The 24,244-nt window shown below is 47.3% G+C and overlaps 1 protein-coding gene across 1 annotated transcript in view; it reads left to right on the forward strand.

Moving 5' to 3' along the window:
* AK7 (adenylate kinase 7) overlaps positions 1–19,038 on the forward strand; it is a 47,996-nt gene extending 28,958 nt beyond the window's left edge. Inside the window, exons 12-18 of the mRNA XM_088464259.1 lie at positions 4,684–4,792; positions 5,566–5,694; positions 6,053–6,121; positions 7,374–7,571; positions 12,268–12,488; positions 16,222–16,380; positions 18,952–19,038. Coding sequence (XP_088320385.1) covers positions 4,684–4,792; positions 5,566–5,694; positions 6,053–6,121; positions 7,374–7,571; positions 12,268–12,488; positions 16,222–16,380; positions 18,952–18,990 — 924 coding nt within the window. The 3' untranslated portion in view covers positions 18,991–19,038. The remainder of the gene's footprint in view (positions 1–4,683; positions 4,793–5,565; positions 5,695–6,052; positions 6,122–7,373; positions 7,572–12,267; positions 12,489–16,221; positions 16,381–18,951) is intronic.
* Positions 19,039–24,244: the final 5,206 nt, after the last annotated feature.

Raw genomic sequence — 24,244 nt, forward strand, 5'->3', positions numbered from 1 at the left:
CACATCACTCATCTCCTGATATACTCTGTGCTGCTGGGGATCATGCTCCTCCTACTGTACAACTCTCAGTCTGTGGCTTCCAGCTGCCTCCATTCCCCTCCTCACATCATGTCACTGCCCCAGTCACATACAGCCCTGTCCTCACTAACACATCACTCATCTCCTGATATACTCTGTGCTGCTGGGGGCTGAAGACTGGTTGAATATATGTCCATATGCAGGACCTGTATTGGGTGTTTTAGCACTGCATGTGCCCCAAGCGCAGGCAAATATGACCGATTCAGAGTCGTAGGCAGTTCAATCGCATCTCTACTGCATTGATGTAATCGGGGTGTCGGGAAAGCTCAGAGAGGACCAAGCAGCGTTGGATGGAAGCGAAATTTCTCCCGTTTTCAGATGTATCTTTCGTACTAAGTAGCGGATGGTTCAGATGCGCACTGAGCATTCCGGTACAAAGAAGCGCACAACTCTCCAAGCGGAAACATCTGCAGCCAAGATGTGTTCTACTCTGCACTATGGGCCTGATTCAGAGCCGCTCATAAGCGGCCGTTCGCTCGTTCGGAGCGATGTTAGCACATCTGCGCATGCGTACGGATTGTAATACGCATGCGCGAACCAGTCAGTGCGGGCAGAAATCGTTTGTTCGCTATATAGCGAATGCCTGCTATTTCGAGTGACAGGAGGAGGCGTATGTGGGTGGTAACTGGGGAAGGTGCTTGAAAATGCGGAGTGGAGATCCGAACGCAGGCGTGCTTAAAGGTCAAAACGGGCGTTTTTAGGGTGTGCATAATTAATACAGCAGCGTCATTCACCACGTCACTGGGTTATTTTATAGCCAGAACTGCTCGCAAGATTGCGGTGGGAAGAACCAGCCACAAGAATAGCGAGCAGTTCATACGCTGTTCGATGTACTAGATTAATCTATTAAATAGCGGAGATGACGTATGATGCGAGCGGCCAGGGTGCGTTTTTTACAAAATAGCGGCCGCAGGTTTTGTTCGCTCGTTCAGACATGGAGGTGTCAACAGACCGCAAAGAGCGAACGGTTCATTTGAATAGCCTCCCCCTTTTCCTGAACGACCGTCCGCAAATAGCGTCCGGCTCTGAATCAGGCCCTATGTCCATGGTGTTCCAGCCCCGGCCCACTGGGGACTACCAGACAAACAGGAGATGAAGATTGATGGTAACAAAAGGTGCTCTGTCCATATCTCTGAGCCCTCAGCCCTTCATAGTACTCCCCCAAGGCTGTCACTTGGAGAAAGCCTCTATTCTCTATATGGTGTGAGGATTGTGCAGCCAGCTCTCATAGGTATCTTTTGGGCATTCCCCCATATTCTGTGGATGTAGTGTTCCTGTAGATTGCACAGTGCAATGTCCCGTCACGCAGACTACTGTCCATCCCACAGAGCAAATTAAACCTAAGTCATAAGAAATAGTCAGTGATTGTGGGTCCGTACTGACCATTATATCATACTGCCAGTCAGTAGATCGTACTGGTAACAGGGCACAATTCTGACTTAGTTGGCCATTTTTTACGACCTCGGATACATCTAAATCCCTAAAAAGATCCCTCGCTGTCTGCGCACAGGGTCGCAGGACTGATGAAGCCGCACAGACTCTGGAATGTATTGGGCGTTCGTGGACCGTGACTAGTATTCCACGCCAGGCTGTTTTGGCGGGGCAACACGACCTGCCCAATTTCAAAAGGGCAGGATGTGCCCTGCCCTTTTGGCGGCACCCCGCTAAAACAACATGGCGGGAAGCGATCGCTGCCGGTGACAGGAGAGCTTGGGGGCAGCCCAGCATGTCTGTAAGTGCCGGGCACGCCCCCAAGAGTGATGCAAAGGGGGGCACGTCTTAAAGAGACGTCCCCTTTTTTCATGACCACGCCCCTTTTTCAGGAGTGCCCCTTTCTAGGTCTGGCGCCGGGCAGCGTGAACGCTAGGTGACTAGGAGGCGGATACGCAGAGGCCCGGGGATATTCCTCCTTAAGGGCTTGTCGCAGGAGTGATGTCGGACTCAGAGGCTTAATCACGTAGTTCGGAGGCCATACCATGACAGAGATAGCACAGGGTTGGTGTAGGTACCAATTGGTGTGTCCAATGGTGGCAACCACAGCCGCTCACCGGGCCTGATCCATAGCCGAGCGCAATGTTTGCCATCGCACATGTGTATAAGCTGCAGCTGCGAGTACGGATGCACAGAGAAGTTGATCGCAGAGTGAGTGACAGGCTGTCAGCGTATAGGGTGCTGACGATGGGGGTGGCCTGAAAAAACGCAGGCGTGTCTGCCCGTATGAGCGCCGTTTCATGGGCGAGCCTAAATCAGCCACTGCGATCTCCTACGCAGCTCTACATGCTAGACTTGCCGCAAGGGCAAGATGGCCGCTCGGTGTGCATCGATGTTACCGATATTTACACACGAAAGCCACGTCATATGCATATGAGAAGGCAGCAGCGGGCGTCCTTATGCTCGGGTAAGCTTTGCAACCATTAGCATATTGTCGCAAAAGTGAGTCGCGTACAAAATCGCAGCTACGATGCCTTTAACGTCCATTTCTGAATCAGGCCCAATGTGGGCGTCCCAGCCCTTCGCATCTAGGGCCTGATTCTGATTTTTGTCAGTGTGCATGCGTCTGAGTCGCACTGCGCAGGCGTCATGGTACATTACCGCAGTCGCACGTCGTCCTTATTCGCAGTGTGATTGGCAGTCGGGGAGGTAACGGGGAGTGTTGGCTAAAAACGTAGCAATGGGATTGCAGATGCAGGCTGTGACCCCCCCCCATCATTTCAGAGGGGAGTCACAGCCTGCACCTGCGATCTCGTATGCAGGAAACAAGGGTCCAGTGCCTCCGTTACAGCGACCATAGACTCACTCTGGAAGTTATGTTTGCATGGCCTGCGTCCGGTACTGCGTTTGTGAACGCAGTTGCGGACAGCTGCGATGGCTCCGCTGGGTGTCTCGGTACAAGTCCCAGCCGCTGTTGCATTAGCGTATCCTCACACACACAGCTGCGGCAGCATTACGTACAGCTCTCAGTCCGGTCCTTGTACACCAGGGGAAGAGCGGATACCAGCATTAGCAAGTAGTGCAGACGCCACTATGGAAACAGACGCTAAAGTGGTCGCAGCAGAGCCTCTGTTCTCTTCGCACCTTCATTCGAAGTCTCTGCTGCTTTCACCACATACTGTATCATTGTCACTCTTCCCCTTCACTGTAAAGGGCCGTTGCATTATGCCAGAATGACGCGGGAATTTCTGTATCTGCCTGATTACTCTTTGATAAAGCCCCAGACTTATGGAGCGAAACGCGTCAGTGGACATTATTTGGACCTATTGGGAGAACCTTTATTTATCTAAGGACCTGCTACAATAATACACTGCAGGACGCGAGACCTGCGATCCCGGTGGATACGTGCTGGTAGTCGGAGTGAAGGCCAGGATTGAAACGCGGCTGGAACATCTCTCACCTGTCTGCAAGGTAGCCGCTTTATCCCTGTCTCTCCAGGTACACCAGCCTCCTCCGACACCTGCACTTTGCTAACCTGGATACAGACCTACTATCTACATTCCAATTTCATATGATGTTGTCATTTAGCTCCACGGAGTTCGATATTATGGTGAGATCATTTATTATATAACAGTTGCAGGGGTGGATTTATAAGGAATAACCCACGTTTTCAATTGGATGAAATTTTTATCTTTTTCTGGATCCAGCTCCTACAGCAATTCTGCTTTTTTTAACATTGGTTTATTGTATTTAACAAATTCTATGTTTTTGTGATTGTTTTATATGTACCATTTATTTATTGACCGGTCAGTGACGGTAGAGGGCTGGGGGAAGCCGAGCTAGTGAGGCTCCCCCCAGCCTGACGTTATTTGGAGGCGGACACGCCTCCTAATAACGTCACATAGGGGGTGTGGTCTATGGTAATTAGGCCACACCTCCATTTTCAGGGGCGCGCTGGAGAGGGCCGGCACAGGGTGCTCCAACCCCTGGAGCCGGCCCTGGTCTTATGCATATCGATCTTCCTCTATGTATATAAACAGCACAGACATCCCAGGCTCTAACATTTATAGGTACACCTGGTAACAGGTGTCTTTATGTGCTGCCACAAGCACATTGATTTTTTCTGCTGCCAAATTTAGTGTGATCATTATAATTACCTACAATTCTTTATATTGGGATTAATATCCCATGTATTGCAACAATATAACAGTGTTGGGCTTTGTTTGTTTCTTCACCTGCCTGATTTAGGCTCCTTTTTAGTATCGGGGCAATTTCGTAAAAAGGCTGAACACAGGAGATATAAGAGACATCTCCTGCATTTAGCTAAGTATACTTCCATATAATTCTCAATGGGAACTGCGGCCTGAACCAGTTTATCCAGCTCTAGCCTTTGGGAGCGGTGGGCCGCACATGCTCAGTACAGTCGTTCCCTTCGGCCACTGAAAGGAGCAATCAGTGAAGGGGTTGTAATGGGGCAATATCATCCCTGGGACAGCCTCCCATCTGCAGGACTGCAATAATAAGCTGCCCTATTAATTCATCCGGTATTGCTGCAAATAGTGTTGAGAACAGGTGTTAAAAAGAACTAACAGGGTTTTTATGTGGCCCTTAATAAATAGGGCAAAACATCCAATCACGTCTTAAACTCTCCTCTGATATTCTCTCTGTGTAAAGGAAAGATTGGTGACATCGCCACCAGAAGAGGAAGAGGAGGGAGAGGAAGGCCCAGAGACATGGCAGGAGCTGCTGGACTCTGTGAAAGAGAACATGGAACAAAACGGAGGTATTTGGCTTATACATTCTGTTTTGTTATACACAGGAGGGGAAATATTGCTCCTTTATAAAAGCTAACTGTGCATATGCAAATACAGGGGGGGTTCCAGTTGCTTGGAAACCCCCTTCCCCAGCCCACATCACGATGACCACAATATAAATAGCATATAATACTAACGTTGCATGTTTTTAAGATCCCCTCTTTGAAAATGTGTGAGCCAGTAATGACTATGCACCAGCTAGGAGATCTGGAAAACATGCACTGTTAGGGGTGCACTGACATAGATCGTCTATAGGGTCAGTTATTAATACTGTATAATAATACAGTATCCAGTGCTTAAGGAGAATAAGCTGTACATATATGTCCAGGGCAGTGCTGGGTTATTCTGCTGCTCCCCCAGACTCTCGGACTTGCTCCCATGCTCTGGAATGGTGCCCACATCTGAAATAAAAACATTCAGCTCAGGCAGGATGGCCGTACTGCCGCATTTAATGGCTAATTACTGTGATCTCTGGTCCTGATTATGCCCTCCTCATGGACTAGCCACACTTGCTTTAAAATCAGGCATTTGGAAACCCCCCTCTAAAAATTCTGCATTTGCTCCTGCTCTGCTCCCAGGTGCCGAATGCAGAAAGGTCGATGTCCGTTGCTGTAAATATAGCGTTTCACCCTCTGTAGACCTGTTATCTAATGAAGCCTAATATACAGTAATATAGGTAATATATATCGTAATATAGGTTCCAAAAACTTCTCATCATTTAAATAACTGTATCCAAACACAGGGAATCTGGACGACAGCTACGTAATCAGGTTCATGAAGGAGCGACTGAAATCTATGCCTTGTCAGAGCCAGGGTTACGTCCTGGACGGATATCCTACAACCTACGAACAAGCAAAGGAGCTTTTCCACTGTACGTAAGAGCCCAGCCCCTGCGGAGAAGCAGGGTTTATCCCCTGGCGGGTTATGGTACTTTTTTGGATAATTAGTGTTCATTCCTGCACTTGTTAAACCTGTGCAGTTCCTCTTTCCTGTCTGGGGTGTCGCTCTCTGCTCTGGTGCTTCTAGCATGCAAACGACTTAATCTCAGCAATGTGTTGTATCAACTGAGTGTGCTAGAAGCACCAGAGCAGAGAGCGACACCCCCAGGCAGGATAGGGGAACTGCTCGGGTTGTGACAGGTGCAGGGTGCTAGAATGAAGACTAGATAAACCTTTGTACATGCACAATATGACAGCTGCGCCTAAATTTTAATTCTTTGTCCTTCTTAGCGGAAGAAGGGGATGATGAGGAGGAGAGCAGGGGAAAAGCTCCGCGCTTTGATAAAACGATCACCCCAGGTGTGTTCCCCATGGATGAGGATCTAGGTCATATATTGCTGTGACTGTTTCCTAGATGTGCTTTATCTGTGTGTAAATGCCTTCATACTGCATCGTTCTTGCTGGTGTTCTGGTGAAAATTTAGAGGTGGTAACCGGGGTATGCAGTCGGGAACCTGGTGGACCTAATCCCGACAGCCGGCTTCCCGACTGCTTTATCCCGGCGAAGGTTAAATGACAGGCGTCTAAATCTAGACGCCTGTCATTTTATCGACGGCGGGAGACCGGCGCCCGGCATCCCGATCGAAGTGATGCCAGGCGTCGGGCGCGGACAGCCGCGGGGGGGAGGGTTAGGTTTAGGGCACCCGGGGGGGACTTAGGGTTAGGCAACCCCAGGAGGTTAGGGTGAGGGAGGGTTAGGGTTAGGCTCCCCTGGGGGGGACTTAGGGTTAGGCACCCATCCCGGGGGACTTAGGTTTAGCCGGTGAGCAAAGGGGGGTTAGGTTTAGGTACTTAGAGGGGGGATTAGGGTTAGGCACCCCTAAGGAGGGTTAGGGGAGGGAATTAGGTTAGTCTATACTTACCTTAGGGATTTTCACCCATGTCCGGCAGCCGCTGTCGGAGTCATACTGATTCCGTAGCCGGGGACGTTACCGGCTTGTGTGGAGGTAAATGAGAATATAACAGGGAGTCCTCACCTAGGCTAAGGTCAGCGAGGGTGTGTCGACAGAAGTGCGGGATATTTAGAAATGGACGGAAGCTTCAATACGCCTGTTTCGGAATTCAGTCACTATGTCTACATTCATAATGTCGACACCAGAGTGGTCAAAATGTCGATATCATTAATGTGGACGCCTGGAAAATGTCAACATGGACAGACTGTTGACATGAAATGTGGAGTTTGTGAAAATGTCAGCATGTGCATTAGGGTTAAGCTTAGGTTTAGGGATAGGGTTAGGCTTACCTTAAACCAAAAGTGTTGACATTCTGACAAGGTTGGCATTCTCATGTTGACATTATAAATATCGACATGGTAAATGTTGGCATAATATACCGAAACCCCCAAACCGAAGGCTTGTGTGTTGTAGCCATGCAAACAATGGATGTGATGGTTCCGCTATGATATAACACTGAGAGTTTTGCTTGTAATCGGAAAACGTACAAACATATATCAGTAGGGGTCCGGAACACTGAGAGGTCAGCCCAAGATGGATTCCATACGCTAAGCGCGGACTGACTTCGTTTACAACTTTCACCATTTTGTCTATTTACAGAGTATGTTATTTCATTGGATGCGTCCGATGAATTCCTCCGAAATCGGGTGATTAACCTCCCAGAGAGCGCAGTTGCTGGAACGGACTACACTCAGGACCGGTTCCTGCCAGCCCTCGCCACATTCCGGGAGTTAAACACCGAAGATGAAACCGTCCTCAACTACTTCGATGAGGCCGAAATCCACCCTCTGCATCTTGGTGAGCCATAGTAATAACTTACCCAGTAACCCGCTACATTGTTTCATGACTTGATGGATTGTCTAAATTCTGCTTGTAAAAGAAAATCGTGTTAGCGCAGTTCAGTAATAATTTGTAATGCCCTGTCTGACAAATGACGATGCACTTACTGGGCATGTTACGTGGTTTAAACACGTCACAATGCTAGAGAGTATCCTATCTGGGGGACACTGCTACCATGGGGATGTGCTGAAAACACAGGAGCTGGGCACCTAAGAGTTAACTTCTGAAGACTGAAGCTCCTCCCCTCGTTTTATTGGACCGTTTTTAGGTGGTGCCGTTCTGCATCTCACCACTCTCCTCTGTCCTCATTCACACTGCTGGGGTGTTTTCTCCATGCCAAAGCAATCTGCGCAAGTGAGACCCCTGTTTAGCCAATACTGTGAATGAGCCACGGGTTGTACCATCCACCCTCACTCCCAGGGGAGTTCAGAGCGGTGTTTTGGGTGGCACTGCCTAGTTCCGCCAGGGTTTAATAACTGGTCAGGTGGCACCCCTCGTTAGGGCCGATGGGACTCACTCTGCCTCTTCTACAGGGCGTCTGACTCGCTATTGGCCTCAAAGTTTTTCACCAGATACTGAGTGGTGAATTTTGCCGGTGGTTTTTGACCTCCAAACTGCTCAATAAATTGTCTTTGGCAGGTCTTTATCGTCTGCACAATAAATACGCATTGTTCAGCTGTGCACCGGTGTTACAAGTCACGCTCACGACTTGTTCCTATCCAGCAATGTCCCTCCTTCTGGCAGTATTGTTCCTGGTACCGTTCCGTTGGTTGCTAGGCGATCCAGACGTCGCAGGATGACACGTGTTATCCATAACATGGCATGATTGGTTCCTGCTCCTATTTGTGCATGCCAACTTTTTGCCGCCTCGCCGACTATAGTGTTCCTTGTGGATCTCTCGGCTCTGCTGCACGGTCAGCGTTATTGTTATCCTGGTTGTTGTGAATCCTGTTTCTCTGGCTCTTTAGCCGCTCCGTCAGCCTCAAAGCTGCTACCGGCTCTCAAGCCGCTCCATCAATTTTCCAAATTGAGCCACCGGCTCTAAGCTGCACCATCGGCTCTCAAAGTTGCATCACCGGCTCTCAAGCCACTCCAGCAATTCGCCAAATTCTACTGCCGGCTCTGAGTCGCACCATTGGCGCTCAAAGCCGCATCATCAGCACTCAAAGCCTCGCCATCGGCTCTCAAAGCCGCACCATCGGCTCTAAGCAGCACCATTGGTGCTCAAAGCCGCACCATCAGTGCTCATATCCACACCAGCGGCTCCCAGGCTGCTCCACTGACTTTTGTACTCTTATCCAGTATCTCACGCAATTCTCTGGTTCCCTGAGGTAATCCATGTAAACAACTACTACTCCAAGTTTTAAGACCAGGCGGCCACTTAAGTACCGGTGAACACTTCTAGTTCTAAGGGAACAGCGGGTGGCTGTTAGTGGCGTAAGACCTCGTTAGCCTGGGTTCTAGGGGGTTTACACGGAATCCGTAACATTAGATTCATATCGGCACGTAACACACACAGACGCGATAAATGTGGACGCCACAGTACACAACACCACTGTCAGAAGCAGGAATAACTACTGACTAGCAGTAGTGGCTCCAGGGGTAGGGCTGCAGTGCAGTACAAAATTCAAATAGGGGAACCGCACCAACTGCCACCTTCACTGGTTATATCCTCACTGGTTATATCCTCACTGGTTATATCCTCACTGTTATATCCTCACTGGTTATAGCCTCACTGGTTATATCCTCACTGGGGAAGCAATCGGGAAGCCGACTGCCTAAATACCGGCAGCCGGCTTCCCGACTGTCATTTCCCGGCAAGGGTGAAATGCTGGGCGTCTAGATGTAGACGCCCGCATTTTCCCGACGCCGGGAGACCGGCGCCCAGCATCCCGATCGTAGGGATGCCGGGCGCCGCGAGCGGACAGCCACGCGGGGGGGGGGGAGGGTTAGGTTTAGGGCTCCCGGGGGGGACTTAGGGTTAGGCACCCCCCCGGGAGGGTTAGGGTTACGCTAGGGGGAGGGAGGGTTAGGGTTAGGCCCCCCCGGGGGGGACTTAGGGTTAAGCACTCCCCCCCCGGGGGACTTAGGTTTAGGCAGCTGGGAAGGGGGTGGTTAGGGTTAGGCACTTGGGGGGAAGTTAGGGTTAGGCACCCCTAAGGAGGGTTAGGGGGGTTAGGTTAGGTTAGTATATACTCACCTATCCACGATTGGGTTTCCAGCGCTGTCGGGCTTCCGCTGCTTCTAACTCTGCTTTTGTCGGGCTGCCGCTGACTCATACCCATTCCCCTCACTGTTATATCCTCACTGGTTATAGCCTCACTGGCATCATCACTGATTATAGCCTCACTGGTTATATCCTCACTGGTTATATCCTCACTGGTTATATCCTCACTGGTTATATCCTCACTGCTTATATCCTCACTGGTTATATCCTCACTGCTTATATCCTCACTGGTAGTTGGTGTGGTTCCCCTATTTGAATTTTGGACTGAGCTGATGACTAGGGTGGGGAACAGCTGGCCTTCACTTTGTACATGTGTGACCAGCTGGCCTGGACGCTAATGGCGAACACCTTTAACACTTGTATCACTTCCTCGTGTTTCTCATAGACCAAGAAAAACTTTGGGGCCAATAGCGAGTGACACACCCTGAATAATCCCTGATAAAGGGGCCGGTTCTAAGCTTAAGGCTGTAGGAGGTCGGTCGGATATGAATATTACCTGATCCGGCTAGACGGCGGCATCCAGATTCCAGGTGTGCGGCCTGCGTAGTGGAGGACCGTAGTACACGCACATCTGACCTCATCAGAGAAGATTAGCCCGTCAGCCCTTTTCTTCCCAAGCAGCAGGAGTTAGTGGCCATAAAGGAAACAAATTTTTCAATGCAGTCCCCATCCCATTTTGGTAATCATAATTTTCCTACTTGCTGTAAAAGTATTGGGGTTCCCATTATCAGCCATAAATCTCCTCCATTTATCCTTGAAAAAGGCACCTGACAAAAATGGTCGCTTGCTGATTTTGGTTGGGAAGCTGGTAACTAAATAAGTGACATTGGTATCCTGGTACGCCCCATAACTTCCAAATCTTTCCTTTTGTAAGGAAAACCTGTGCTAGAATTCAGATAGCTATAGTGGGGGCTTTATTCATGATAGATGATTCTAATATTGCTCCATACTTACCGACATTTGCAGTCTTGTTCCTGGGAGAACGAGGCAGTGATGAGGGCGGGGCCGGACTATCACGTAATAAAGCCCCGCCCCCTCTCAATGAAATGCCGGGAACCGCCTGCATTTGAATATGGGGCGGAGCCAAAGCACATGATTAGCATAGAACCGTGTTGGAAGTGGCCGAGATGCGGGAGTAGTGCCTACTCTATCAGCGGTGCGGGGGGCTACCTGATATATCGTGATTCTCCCACAGGTTCCAGGAGAGTAGACATGTATGTGTTGCCCCAGACTCTACGCTGGATAAAACCCCAACCATGAATAAAAACTCTTTATATCCTAATGTCTCTGCTGCTTTACATCAGATATTTGCTGAGCATGACCTATACCAGGCGTAGGCACTTGTGGCACTCCAGCTGCCATTGAACTACAACTCCCAGCATGCCCTGCCACAGTTTTGCTGTTAGGGCATGCTAGAATGGTGGCAGGGCATGCTGGGATATGTAGTTTCAGAGAAGCTGGAGTGCCATAGGTTGCCCACCCCTGACCTAGACAACGCTTGGGAACTTAATCAAACCAGAGTTAAAGGTTTTGCTTTCTGTCCCCCCACGTAAAGACTAGTGACAACATCGACGTTTTACCCTTCACCTGCTCTGACCGTGCTCCTTTAGCTCAGTCTTAAGCTGGTGATACACCATGTGATGGCGTGGTGCAATGTAGCGATACATTGCGCGCATCATACACGCGGCACGAGCCGGTGTACGACGGCGCAATGGGTCATTACATGCTGCATGTAACAGCTCTGCGTCGTTCATTGCGTTGTCCAATCTGATGTGCAGAACCGCAGGTGGGAGGACACGATAAACGACCGGAATGAATGAATCAGACGTACACGTTATAAGATAAGTATGATACTCATTGTATAGGGCAGGCCTGGCCAACCTGTGGCTCTCCAGCTGTTGTGAAACTACACATCCCAGCATGCCCTGACACAGTTTTAGCATTCCCTAAGAGCAAAACTGAAGCAGTGCATGCTGGGACTTGTAGTTTTACAACAGCTGGAGAGCCACAGGTTGGCCATTCGTGGTATAGGGTGTACCCAGTTTTAGAGCTATGGTAGTAACTAACGCCCACTTACACCCTAATCACTTATTATATGAATAGTTTAATGGACCCATCATATGCATACAGATGCAAGTGTGAATCTCTTTTGTGCACACATGCGTAGAAATGCGTATTTTCCTCTAAAAATATACATTCAACACTACATGAGCCCCTGACAGTTTAAGCTATCCATGTACAGTAGATAACATGTATAGATTATAGTACAATATACCTCTGTTCATGTAATGTAAGCAGTAGGCAATAGTAATGCATTCAATTCTTGTTATATCATGACAATACGAGCGTTCGCTCACCGGCAGTAGAAGCAGCCTGTGCTGTGCATACTGTAACTGTGGGTTTAACACCAGAATTTGGTCTTCACAGACGTCACTAAAGATGATGACCCGTTGTACAGAGACATCTTAAAGGAAATTACTAAGGCTGTTGGGGAACCTCGGAACTACGGTTTGACCCCAGAAGAGTTGTCAGAGCTGGAACTGAAAGAGGCAGAGAAAAGTCTGTCCCTGCAGGCGGAGAGAAAAGCTGAGCTGGAGCGGAGGGAGGCGGAGGAGGAAGCGGAGAAGATTGCTCGCTGGGAGGAGTGGGTAGGTCAGGCTGATTCAGCCCCTGCAGATCAGATACCACTAGACAACGTATCATAGTTGGCACAATGATTTCTGGTTTCTTGTGAGAATAGAACAGACTTTAGTCTCTACATATGTATATGGGGTGTTGGATCAAAAGAAGATGATTCAAACAAAAGATAAAGAATTTTCCTTTTTGGCTGCACTCATTAACATATATCAATAAAACTTAGCGTTTCATTATTTCTTTCTAAAACATAAAAAGAAAGTTGAGAAATAAATAAACATACTAAACGTGACTGCTAGCAATTTAAACACATGTATTGCTGCAGAATATTTCTCCTTATTGGAAAAGAAAAAGATAAAATAGTCATGGCTCAATTAGTATGTGAAATTGGTTAAATCAGCAACATGCTTAAATCTCTATGTATTATTGTCTATTATATGTTGCCCATTAACACAAACAATTTTTTGAACAAATATATTATATTAGTGAAATATGACTGTTTTATCAACCACTTAAAATTATCAATCCTATCTTAGATCTGGTATAAGATAGTATCATAAATATAATAAATAAGAGGGAGTTTAATGTCAATAAATAGTATATAATATATGGAAAAATAAAAATAAACATGACATTGTATTTATCATTCATAGAAATCATGCCAATTGGCCAAATATAGAGTCCAGTGAATTAAAGATAGAAGGTACACTATGAACAAGAGTCCTGTTCATCAATATCTTGAGTTTATTAGTACATAATTAAACCTTAAAAATATTATTCTATAGTTATATAATTATGAAAAAATTACTACATTTAACATGTAGCAATTGATCATATAAAGTGAAAAATTCTCAAAGTTAGTGACTCATTGAAATAAGAGAGTGTTGTGAGGAATGTTATGAATCAAGTGTTTGTATTACCCATAGTGTATCAATATGTATGTTTATACAGAGAAAAAAATATAAGATTATATAGTGTACCCGTGTGTGAACCGAAATTGAAGTAATCGTGAGTTAATGCATGGAACGTGCTGAAATAAATGTGAAAGTCTTTACCTATGTAAATCTAATTCTAAGTGCATAGTACCTATAGATACGAAATTTAGGGCCTGATTCAGACCCACTCGCGAGCGGCTGTCCGCTCGCAAGTGGGTCGATGTTCTGCACTGAGCATGCGCACGACGGAGGGAGCTCCGTCGTGCGCATGCGCCAGACGCGACGAGCGAAGGATTTTCCTTCGCTCGTAGTGTCTCTTCAAAGGGGGCGTGCTGTCGATGTTGGTGGGCGTGCCAGGGGCGTGCCTCCCTGACGGGGGCGTTCCCACTTGAACGCCTCCCGTCAGAAGCCGGCCCACTGACATCACTAGTGATGTCAGTGGGAGTGATTTTGGCTCTGATAGAGCCAAAATCACTCCGGGCCTTGTGGTTGAAAACCTCAACCGCAGGCTCCGGCTCGCAGTATCGATGGTCGCGATGGTCACGACCATCGCGGCCATCAAAATGCACGCTCGTATAGGCTGTGGGTGGTGACCCACAGCTATACGAGCGTCCAGGAGGACGCTCCATTTTTATGGAGGGCGGCCCTCATTCAGAGCGTGCGCTCTGCTCAGAGCGTACGGCTCTGAATGAGGGCCTTAATCAGTAATAAAATTGTGAACATTTTGAAAGTGAAAAATAAGAGAAACAATAGAGCATAGTAATTAAAATATTAAAATGTATTTAATAAGTAATGTGATAAATACTGTATGGTGATTAATAAATTATGTAAAATATGTGAAATTTAAAAAATGAATAACATGTCATCTAACATAAAAATAAGAAATAGTTGGTAATATGTGCCTATATTCTGTGTTTCCAAATAAGGATATATAATATATATAAACAGGCTCATAATTTTGTACTTAAACAGATTTATAAGGGACAGTAAAAAATGTCTACTAATAATAATTAAAAAATATCAGAAATATGAATACAAAAAAAACGGAAAGAATAAACCGTAAAAAAAAAAAAAACAATGCAAATCATAAAAAGGGATGTATATGAATATATAAAAAACATTTTAATATAAGATTCCTATATGTATATATATTTTTAAATAGAGATGAACATGAGAGAAAGGGGAATATTGTTTTTTTTTTAAAAGTATGTAATTCTCTATGTCATTTTATGGTATTAGAAGAGGGATGATTGTTACATGAGATACATATTGGGATTATATCATCAGGAACATTCCATAGTTATTGTGTTCATTAAGTCAGTTTGGTTTTTAAGAGTTCTTTTGTGGTATCGCCACCTCTTATGCTGGCAGTCTTGAGTGGGTGTAGTATAAGAGACAGACAGTACAAAGGATGACAGTGTCTAGATAGACACCAAATGTTAGACAGTCAATAGGCCGACAGGGACAAAAGGACGACAGGGGCAAAAGTTCGGTACTCTAAAGGTCGACATGTAAGAAGGTCAACAGGTACAAAAGGTTGATACAAAATGGTCTAGATGTTTTTGTTTTTTTTTCTAACCCTAATCTTCACCCTAACCCTCCCTTGGTACCTAACCCAAACCCCCCTCCTGGTGCTTAACAGTTGGGGTAGGTGCCTGACCCTAACTGTCCCTTCTAGTGACTAACCCTAACCCTCCTGGTGCCTAACCCTAACCCTCGGGTAAGTGCCTAACCCTAACCGTCGGGGTAAGTGCCTAACCCTTAAAAAAAAAAAAAAAAAGTGTTGACCATTTTTGTGGCGGCCATTTTCATGTCGACCATTTGTACCTCTTGACCTTCTTACCTCTTGACCTTTTGTCCCTGTCGACCTATTGACTGTAACATCTGGTGTCTATCTAGACATTGTCAACTTTTCACTGTCTATCTATAGTCCGGAACCCGTCTTCTACTGTATAACATATTGGGCCTAATTCAGACCTGCTCGCTAGCAAGTGTTCGCTCGTAGCTGGCGATGTTTGGCAATGTGCGCATGTGTATGCATTGCAGTGCGCAAACTAGTCCGAGCGATCGGGAAGTGTACGCTCGCCCAGCATAGACAGCCCGGCTGAATGAGTGACAGGAGAATTCGTTTGTGGGTGGTGACAGGGGCTGGTCACTAGAAACGCGGGCGTGCCTGAGTGTCTTAACGCCGTTTCAGAGGCGTGCATGATTAACAGGCAGCGTCATAGTACATGTCACTTGGCTAATTTTTACACTGAATTGCTCGCAGTGCTTGCGGCAGGGTATGGTCAGCCACAAGCGCTGCGAGCACTTCCGATGGTACTCGATGTTACTGATGGTTGCATACACATCCTGGAGATGACGTGCGCAAGTGGGCGTCTTAAGACAGACTGGTGGGCGTCTGCATACACAAAGCAAACGTATGCCAAGACATAGTGGGTGTGCTTATGCCTTGCCGTGCGATCGCCTGCCTTGGTGGGTGTGTTCCGAATTTGCATACGCTGGGTGCGAGCGTACGAATCTAGCGAGCGGGTCTGAATCGGGCCCACTGTTCCAAAATTGCCATATCTACTAAGAAATCATTAGACATGGTTTACAGCTACCATGGTCCAAGAGACCACTGTACAAGTGGGACAGTCACCAGATAGGGCCTCAAGCAAACCCCCAAGTAATATAAAATGGATAGATAACCTTCTGATGTCATCTAAGTAGACCTGTGATATCTTTGACTCGCAATCAATCAATACACTTTTTTTTATCTTTTACTCCTAAACATTTGTGTTCTCTCAAAATCCTCTTCTGATTATTGCAGAACAGTCGCCTGGAAGAGGTAAAGCGTCAAGAACGAGAATTACTGGAAGCCCAGTCAATCCCTTTAAGAAATTACTTGATGAAGAACGTCATGCCGACGCTGATAGAGGGACTGAACGAGTGCTGTAAGGTCAGACCAGACGACCCTGTTGATTATCTGGTGAGATACGATTTTATCCTTCCGCCTTTACAACATGTATAAAAAAAAGATGTTGTAGGGAAACACATGGGTCTAGAATTCCAAAGGACATGTGGCCTATAATTCAGAGTTATGTCTGACAGTGCTTGTGATGTGCACACAGAGGGCCTGATTCAGAGCCACTCGGAATCAGGGCCGGGCATTTTTTTTTGTTGATCGGCCTCTTGGCCGCTCGCATAGCTGTGGGTGACCATCGTCAAGACCATCGTGACCATCGGGCTTGCGACGAGACCCTTGTGGTAGGGTCTCGTGGCCACAAGCCCCGGAGAAATTTCGGCTCTAACAGAGCCAGAATTTCTCGTCAATGGGGCCGGCCCCAAATGTCAGGCGTTTTAATGGGAACGCCTCCATTTGGGCAGCCACCCCCCCGGCCCGCCCACCAAAGGGGGCGAACTGTCACTCAACATCGACAGCTCGCTCCCTTTGTTGCGAGACCCAGAGCGACAGAGTGCCCGTCGCTAGCCGGGTCTCCTGCAGGCGCATGACGGAGCCGGCTGCGTCGTGCGCATGTACTGCGGGCCACCAACGACCCGGTTGCGAGCGCTCAGCGCTCGCAACCGGGTCTGAATCAGGCCCACAGTTACTTGGAAGAGGTTTATCCCCCCACAAGTTGAAATCCCCGATAATAACCCTGTTTTCTTTATTCTGCCAGCCTAAACTTCTGAATGCATTTTGTATGTAGTACTCAGGACTAATTCATGTGAGATAAAGAAAGTTCTCATCCATCTTTTCCATGTCACCCAATTTATAATAAATGGATCCGCAAAAAACTGTTTAATGATTTGGTCCCTATATGTACAGTGTTCTCCCCACACTATGGGCCTGATTCAGACCCGCTCACAAGCGCTATGCGCTCGCAAGCGGGTCGATGGTTGAGCATTGCGCATGCACAATGCGCAAGCCCCGGAGCGAGTGAGAATTTCACTCGCTTCGGGGCTCGCTACAAACGGGGCGGCTGTCGATGTTGATCGACTGCTCGCCCTGTTTTGTGGGGGGGTGGCTGGACAAATGGAGGCGTTCCTGATGGAACACCTGCCATTTGTGGGTGGCCCTACTGAAATCACCAGTAATGTCAGTAGTGAGCTTCCTGCTCTATTAGAGCCGGAAGCTCACTGGGGCTTGCGGCAGACGAGACCCTACCACAAGGGTCTCATCGCAAGCCTGATGGTCGCGACCATCACCTGGCCGCTCACCCACAGCTTAGAGAGCGGCCAGGAGGCTGGCTTAAAAAAAAAAAAAGCGGCTGCCCTCATTCAGAGCGAGCGAGCTTTTTGCGAGCGGCTCTGAATGAGATCCTACATTTCATGGGTGTTCCGCCGTGCAAACATTCCCTGTAGCCCTTCATTGCACCGCAGCCAAAAGTCACACCGCACTGATGTTTCATACAGAAACGCCAGCACAGCGCAACTTTTCAGCCGCGTCACAGTGTAGCTTACTGCTCGGCGCCGCCCCCACCGGAAGGAGGATACCGGCCACCTCCTCCAACTTGACACCAGTCAACCCCATCAGAGCCACCCCTGCCGGAAGGAGGATGGTGGCCACCTCAACCACCTCAACCAGGGTCACTTGGCACTGGAGGCAAGCATTGCAGCCTCGCAGTCTTCTCCACCCAGTGACCGCCCCACCGTCTTCCTCCATTCCCGAATTCATGATTATGCCACCCAGCAAAACAACTTCTGGGGAGAACACTGATGTGTCCATACTAAAGCTGGCCACACACTAGACCAACTTGCATCCAACCATCCAACTTGTTGATTGGTTGGAATGAAACTCTGGTAAGGTATGGGAGTGACTGATGATCAGCAATTTGCTCTTAAATGCCAGAAAACAGATGAAAATGGTCGGTCAGACAAGTTTGTTAAATGTTTGATCTAAACAATTTGTTCAAACAACAGTGTTTGTCAATTTTCCGGCATTTGGGAGCAAATTGCTGATTGTCATTTGCTTCCATACCTTACCAGATTTTCATTCCAGCCAATCAACAAGTTGGATGGTTGGATGAAAGTTGGTCTAGTGTGTGGCCAGCTTTACTGTGATTCTGATGGGTAGTTAGAACCATGGCCAATGAATACAGAGATGCCCAACCGCTGCGGCGCTAAATTGCCGCTGTGCGTATTAAGACGCAACATCGGTCGTACCATCAAAGATTGTACCAGCCCTATGGAGGCAGAAATTGTCCCTCTGAACATGGCCACTGGTATCGGTGCAACTGCAGCAAAACACCCAGCCACTGACCACGGCACGCCCGCCTCTATCTAGCCACCCCCGCTGTCGCCCACTGAAATCCCCAGCTCTTGCGTCCAAATTCGTTCTGTGGCTGAGAGCGGTAACCACAGGGACGCATGCGCCGTAAGACTATGACACACGCGCAGACTGGAAATATCGTCCGCTTACATGCGGCATCGACACTACGTGCGCTTCTGATCGGGCACAATGTCAGAAGAACGTTCTGTTTTATAAACGAATATAACCCTAAGTAATATATTATCATGAAAACTGCTGAATATATTTACATGTTGATTTCTGTTACAGGCTGAATATTTGTTCAAGAACAGCCCTCAAATAGAGTGAAGATGTGTCTAAATATAGTTTCCTATTCAATAAAATATTGTCCATTAAATTAATTACCGTGTAACGTCTGATTCTCCTGTGCAAACATCACAGAGAGTTCTCATTCCCCCTGGTATAGGGACAGTCACCCGCTGGGGGTCATATGCTCCAGAAACAGAGTGATGAACATTCAGAGGTGTTTTATCAAGGTACATCCAGGTACCGCGCTACCTCTAGCCCTTCCCCCGAGGAACTGGCGCCCAGGGACGTATATATAATGGGTGCAGGGTCCAGGGAGGTCCACACAGCACACCCTGCACCCATACTTTCTAAGGAATGGGTATGTAATGCCGGCTGTGCAGAGTTTAAATCACAACCTTGGGCGCTGCTTCACACAGCTGCAGAAATAAAATTATGTGACAATTCACCAAATTTGTCTAAAAACATATGCATGAAAAATGTAATCTTACAGTTCCGCGCTTGTCTGTGTTCCAACACTAAGAATGACTCCAAATATCCATGTTTCAATCCATATATGCAAAAAATGGACACAAAACAAAAAAACAGAACTCAATAAATGAGAAACTCAAAATGTCAAACACCCCTGGTGAGGGTTAGTTGGAAGAAGGTGATGGAGTCCAATATTCAGGGAGATTTTCCCAGAGTCCAAACTTCCAAAAAATAGGCACCACCACACGTGACTTGATAGTATTGCTGATATGTGCTTACATGTATGCTTACTTTTAAAAGCTTGGTAAGTGCATATAATGGTTTATTTTAGGTCCACTTTTGATGCTTCCTCTATAGGCACCTCATGTCCAAATCAATGGGACCCCAGGTAATCCAAAGAAATAAATGGGAATCACCAAATGCAAGATACTAATGGGCTTTATTGTAAAAACATGTAAAAAACAAACACATACCCTATGTGTATAACAACATATACTGTGGTAGAAGATGGATCCCGGGTATATCACCTACGGTTAAGTTGAATCCAAATGGGTTTGTGAAGATAAAAAATAGAGACACTACCAATGCATTTCGACGCTACTGCGGCGTCTTTTTCAAGATACGTGTCTCTGCAATCTAAATAAATAAACAAATGAACTCCAATAGCAATGTGTATATATGGTATTTAAACGTTGTCCCATTCAAGGGATGCAACTTACCCAAAAAAACGGAGAACTCCGTTATGCTGCCGCCATTTTGGATCGGAAAACTACAGATCCCATGGGGCCATACGGGTATTTATACATCTTCCGGTTTCCGGCGATTGTGCATGTCAGCAGAAATAGACGGAAGATGTACTAAACAAATCCCTTCTGCTTCTATGTAGATGGCAGAGTGACAAAATTCAAAAGACACTCGCCATAAAACACAGGGATCCGTTTAGACTTAAGTTCCGGGAACTCTGCCATCTACATAGAAGCAGAAGGGATTTGTTTAGTACATCTTCCGTCTATTTCTGCTGACACGCACAATCGCCGGAAACCGGAAGATGTATAAATACCCGTATGGCCCCATGGGATCTGTAGTTTTCAGATCCAAAATGGCGGCCGCATAACGGAGTTCTCCGTTTTTTTGGGTAAGTTGCATCCCTTGAATGGGACAACGTTTAAATACCATATATACACATTGCTATTGGAGTTCATTTGTTTATTTATTTAGATTGCAGAGACACGTATCTTGAAAAAGACGCCGCAGTAGCGTCGAAATGCATTGGTAGTGTCTCTATTTTTTATCTTCACAAACCCATTTGGATTCAACTTAACCGTAGGTGATATACCCGGGATCCATCTTCTACCACAGTATATGTTGTTATACAAATAGGGTATGTGTTTGTTTTTTACATGTTTTTACAATAAAGCCCATTAGTATCTTGCATTTGGTGATTCCCATTTATTTCTTTGGATTACCTGGGGTCCCATTGATTTGGACATGAGGTGCCTATAGAGGAAGCATCAAAAGTGGACCTAAAATAAACCATTATATGCACTTACCAAGCTTTTAAAAGTAAGCATACATGTAAGCACATATCAGCAATACTATCAAGTCACGTGTGGTGGTGCCTATTTTTTGGAAGTTTGGACTCTGGGAAAATCTCCCTGAATATTGGACTCCATCACCTTCTTCCAACTAACCCTCACCAGGGGTGTTTGACATTTTGAGTTTCTCATTTATTGAGTTCTGTTTTTTTGTTTTGTGTCCATTTTTTGCATATATGGATTGAAACATGGATATTTGGAGTCATTCTTAGTGTTGGAACACAGACAAGCGCGGAACTGTAAGATTACATTTTTCATGCATATGTAATGCCAGCTGTTGGGATGACTCCTGTCACAATACCGACAGCGGCATCCTGATGGTTGGTATCCTGACATGGGTCAGTATGGGTAAGTATACTTACCCTGCCCCCCTTCTCCCCCTAACCCTCCCTTCTTATAGCCTGACCCTAACCCTCCGCACCTCCCCAAAACCTAACGCTAACCCCACTAATTTACCTAAACCTAACCCTCCCCCTTAAGTCCCTTGTCGGGATTCCAGCGTCGGGATTGAGACCGGCGGCCTTGCAGCTGTTGGTCTCATAACTACATCATCCCCTTTCTAATACTTACCTCTCTGAAGTCCCACGTCGGCAGGAGAGGCGCTATACAGAATGCCTGGAAAATGGCCTCTGCGGCCATTTCGCAACGTTTTGCACATGCGCAGTAGGGAAATCGCCGGGAAAATGGCATAGCTTGCGCAGCAGACTCCGGGCACAGACTAGTGCCCGGAGTCTACTGAACCTGTCATTCCCCCGCGGCCGCTGGAGCGAGGGAGGGTGGGGCCCCCGGACGGTGAGTGAACACGGGCCCCCTCCTCTCTAAATACGCCCATGCTGGCGCCCCACCCCCTTGTGCATCTACTTCTTAGTGGGGACAGTGGGACTTGGCTGTGACTTCATAACTAGGTGCCAGACTCCCGGCCCATTACTGACATGGAGGGAGCAGCAGCTGGTAGCTGGCCGGGTAAGAAGCTGACAGCTGCTACTCCCCAATGCCAGCGGCTATCACTCCGTTTTGGGCCACCAGCATGGCAATAACAACACAGGATCAGGCACAATGTTTTAGGTGCCACTTAGACATTGGTATCCTAGGCGACAATGGTATCATCAGCCCTGGGTATAACCGCAGCTCAGTGCTACCGGCCAGATAGCTGAATCAGACAGGATTCAAAAAGGAGCATGAGGCAGTACAAGGCTCCATCTGACCCTTCAGCTACTTGTCGCCACTGACTACAGCGCACAACCAGGAATCATGTCAATGGCATGGAATGGAGAGACTATTGTGCCCACGGTTTGGGACTATGATTCAGCTTGGATCGCTATTGCGATCTCAGCTGCGATTACGCACGCAGTTCAACTGGGATAGTATGCTAATCCATTGCGATCGCTATGCCGCCTCTGCATTACACAGGGACATTCACTTTACCTTACACACATCCGTAATGTTTAGCAAGACTGCGAAACCATCGGTACAATCGAGCACCATCGCAGCCTCACGCACACTTATACAAGCCCTGACCTTGCTCACAAATTGCTAACTTCAGCGCACGCTATGAGTTCTCAGGCTGCATGTGGATAATTAATGCACGGCTCGATCACAGTGGCCGGTTCGCGCACGCAGACTGCAATTCATGCGCAGAACCCAACAATCGGCCATTTGCATGCGTATTAGCAACTGCGATCAAAGCTGGATCAGCCCCCATACCTTTTAGTGGGATCATTTTTGGCAAGAGGATTCCAAAAATTGGAAATAAATTTGAAACCAACAATCATGGTTTGCCCGTCTTGCCTGTGCCCTCTTTTCAAGAAAAGGATTGCTAGTTATGTCTATACTGAAAAAGCTAACTTACCTGGGGCATGGACTCTGATGGATCTCCTGTCTTCCAGGGGAAGATGATGGACAGCGCGCCGATCACACGTCATCGCACGTGACGCGCCGGAGCATGCGACCAGGCATACACGCTGCACGATTTGCCGTTCCGCTTTGCCTCAAAATTACAGAGTCCAATTTATCGTGTAGTGTGTACCCAGCCTTACGGGCATATTTGTCATGTTTTCACATTATTTTAGTATCATTTACATGTATTAAAGGGCTTTTGGAGCAGCTTTTGTAAAATCTACTCCAAGCTCTTAAATTCGCATTACTTTAGTAAGCAGATCACATTTCCCATACTTGTAATGGGAAATGTGATCTGTCTCAGATGACCTAAATAAAATTTTAAAAGAAAAGCTGGGTGAGCCTTGTGATAATAACGCCACCTGGAGATGGCGTTATTACTAGGGGTGAGCGGGTTCGGATTTCTGAAATCCGAACCCCCCCGAGCCCCCCCGATCCGAGTCCGATCCGAATCAGGCTCGACTTTTCCCGCCTGACTCGGATCTGAAATCGAGGCAAAACGTCATCATCCCGCCTTCTGAGTCTCGCGGGTTTTGGATCCTATATAAGGTACCCACGTCGGCGCCATTTTCTCACTCGGCTGTGGACAGTGAAGAGGGAGGGTGGGAGTTAGGGCTGTGTAGTGTAGTGTAGTGTAGTGCTGCTGTTGTCCACTACTTCAAAGTCCATAGGGGCTGGCTGTGTTGTGCTGTGCTGCTGTTGTTAATAGGGGCTGTGTCCACTACTTCAAAGTCCATAGGGGCTGGCTGGACTGTGTTGTGCAGTCAGTTCTCCATAGGGGCTGTGTCCACTCCAAAGTCCTGTGCAGTGTCCCAGTCCTAAAGGAGTGCTGCAGTGTTGTCCAGGGGGTGCTCTGTCCATCAGGGGTGCTCCCCCCAAGTGCTAAAAAAATAATATATTTTCTGTGTTTGTGAATTGTGTGCGCAGTAGCCGCACGTGCATCAACAAAGTAGTGCCAAGCGTGCGCCTGTGTCATAAGTAAAGGGCCGGCTGGCTTGACCGTTAAGGGTGCTGTAACCCCCGAAAGTACACTCCAGTCCAAACCAAAAAAAAAATTATTTTCTGTGTTTGTGAATTGTGTGCGCAGTAGCCGCACGTGCATCAACAAAGTAGTGCCAAGCGTGCACCTGTGTCATAAGTAAAGGGCCGGCTGGCTTGACCGTTAAGGGTGCTGTAACCCCCGAAAGTACACTCCAGTCCAAACCAAAAAAAAATTATTTTCTGTGTTTGTGAATTGTGTGCGCAGTAGCCGCACGTGCATCAACAAAGTAGTACCAAGCGTGCGCCTGTGTCATAAGTAAAGAGCCGGCTGGCTTGACCGTTAAAGGGTGCTG

This window comes from Taudactylus pleione, unplaced genomic scaffold, assembly GCF_031769625.1.
Source record: "Taudactylus pleione unplaced genomic scaffold, aTauple2 ptg001623l, whole genome shotgun sequence".
Lineage (NCBI taxonomy): Eukaryota > Metazoa > Chordata > Amphibia > Anura > Myobatrachidae > Taudactylus > Taudactylus pleione.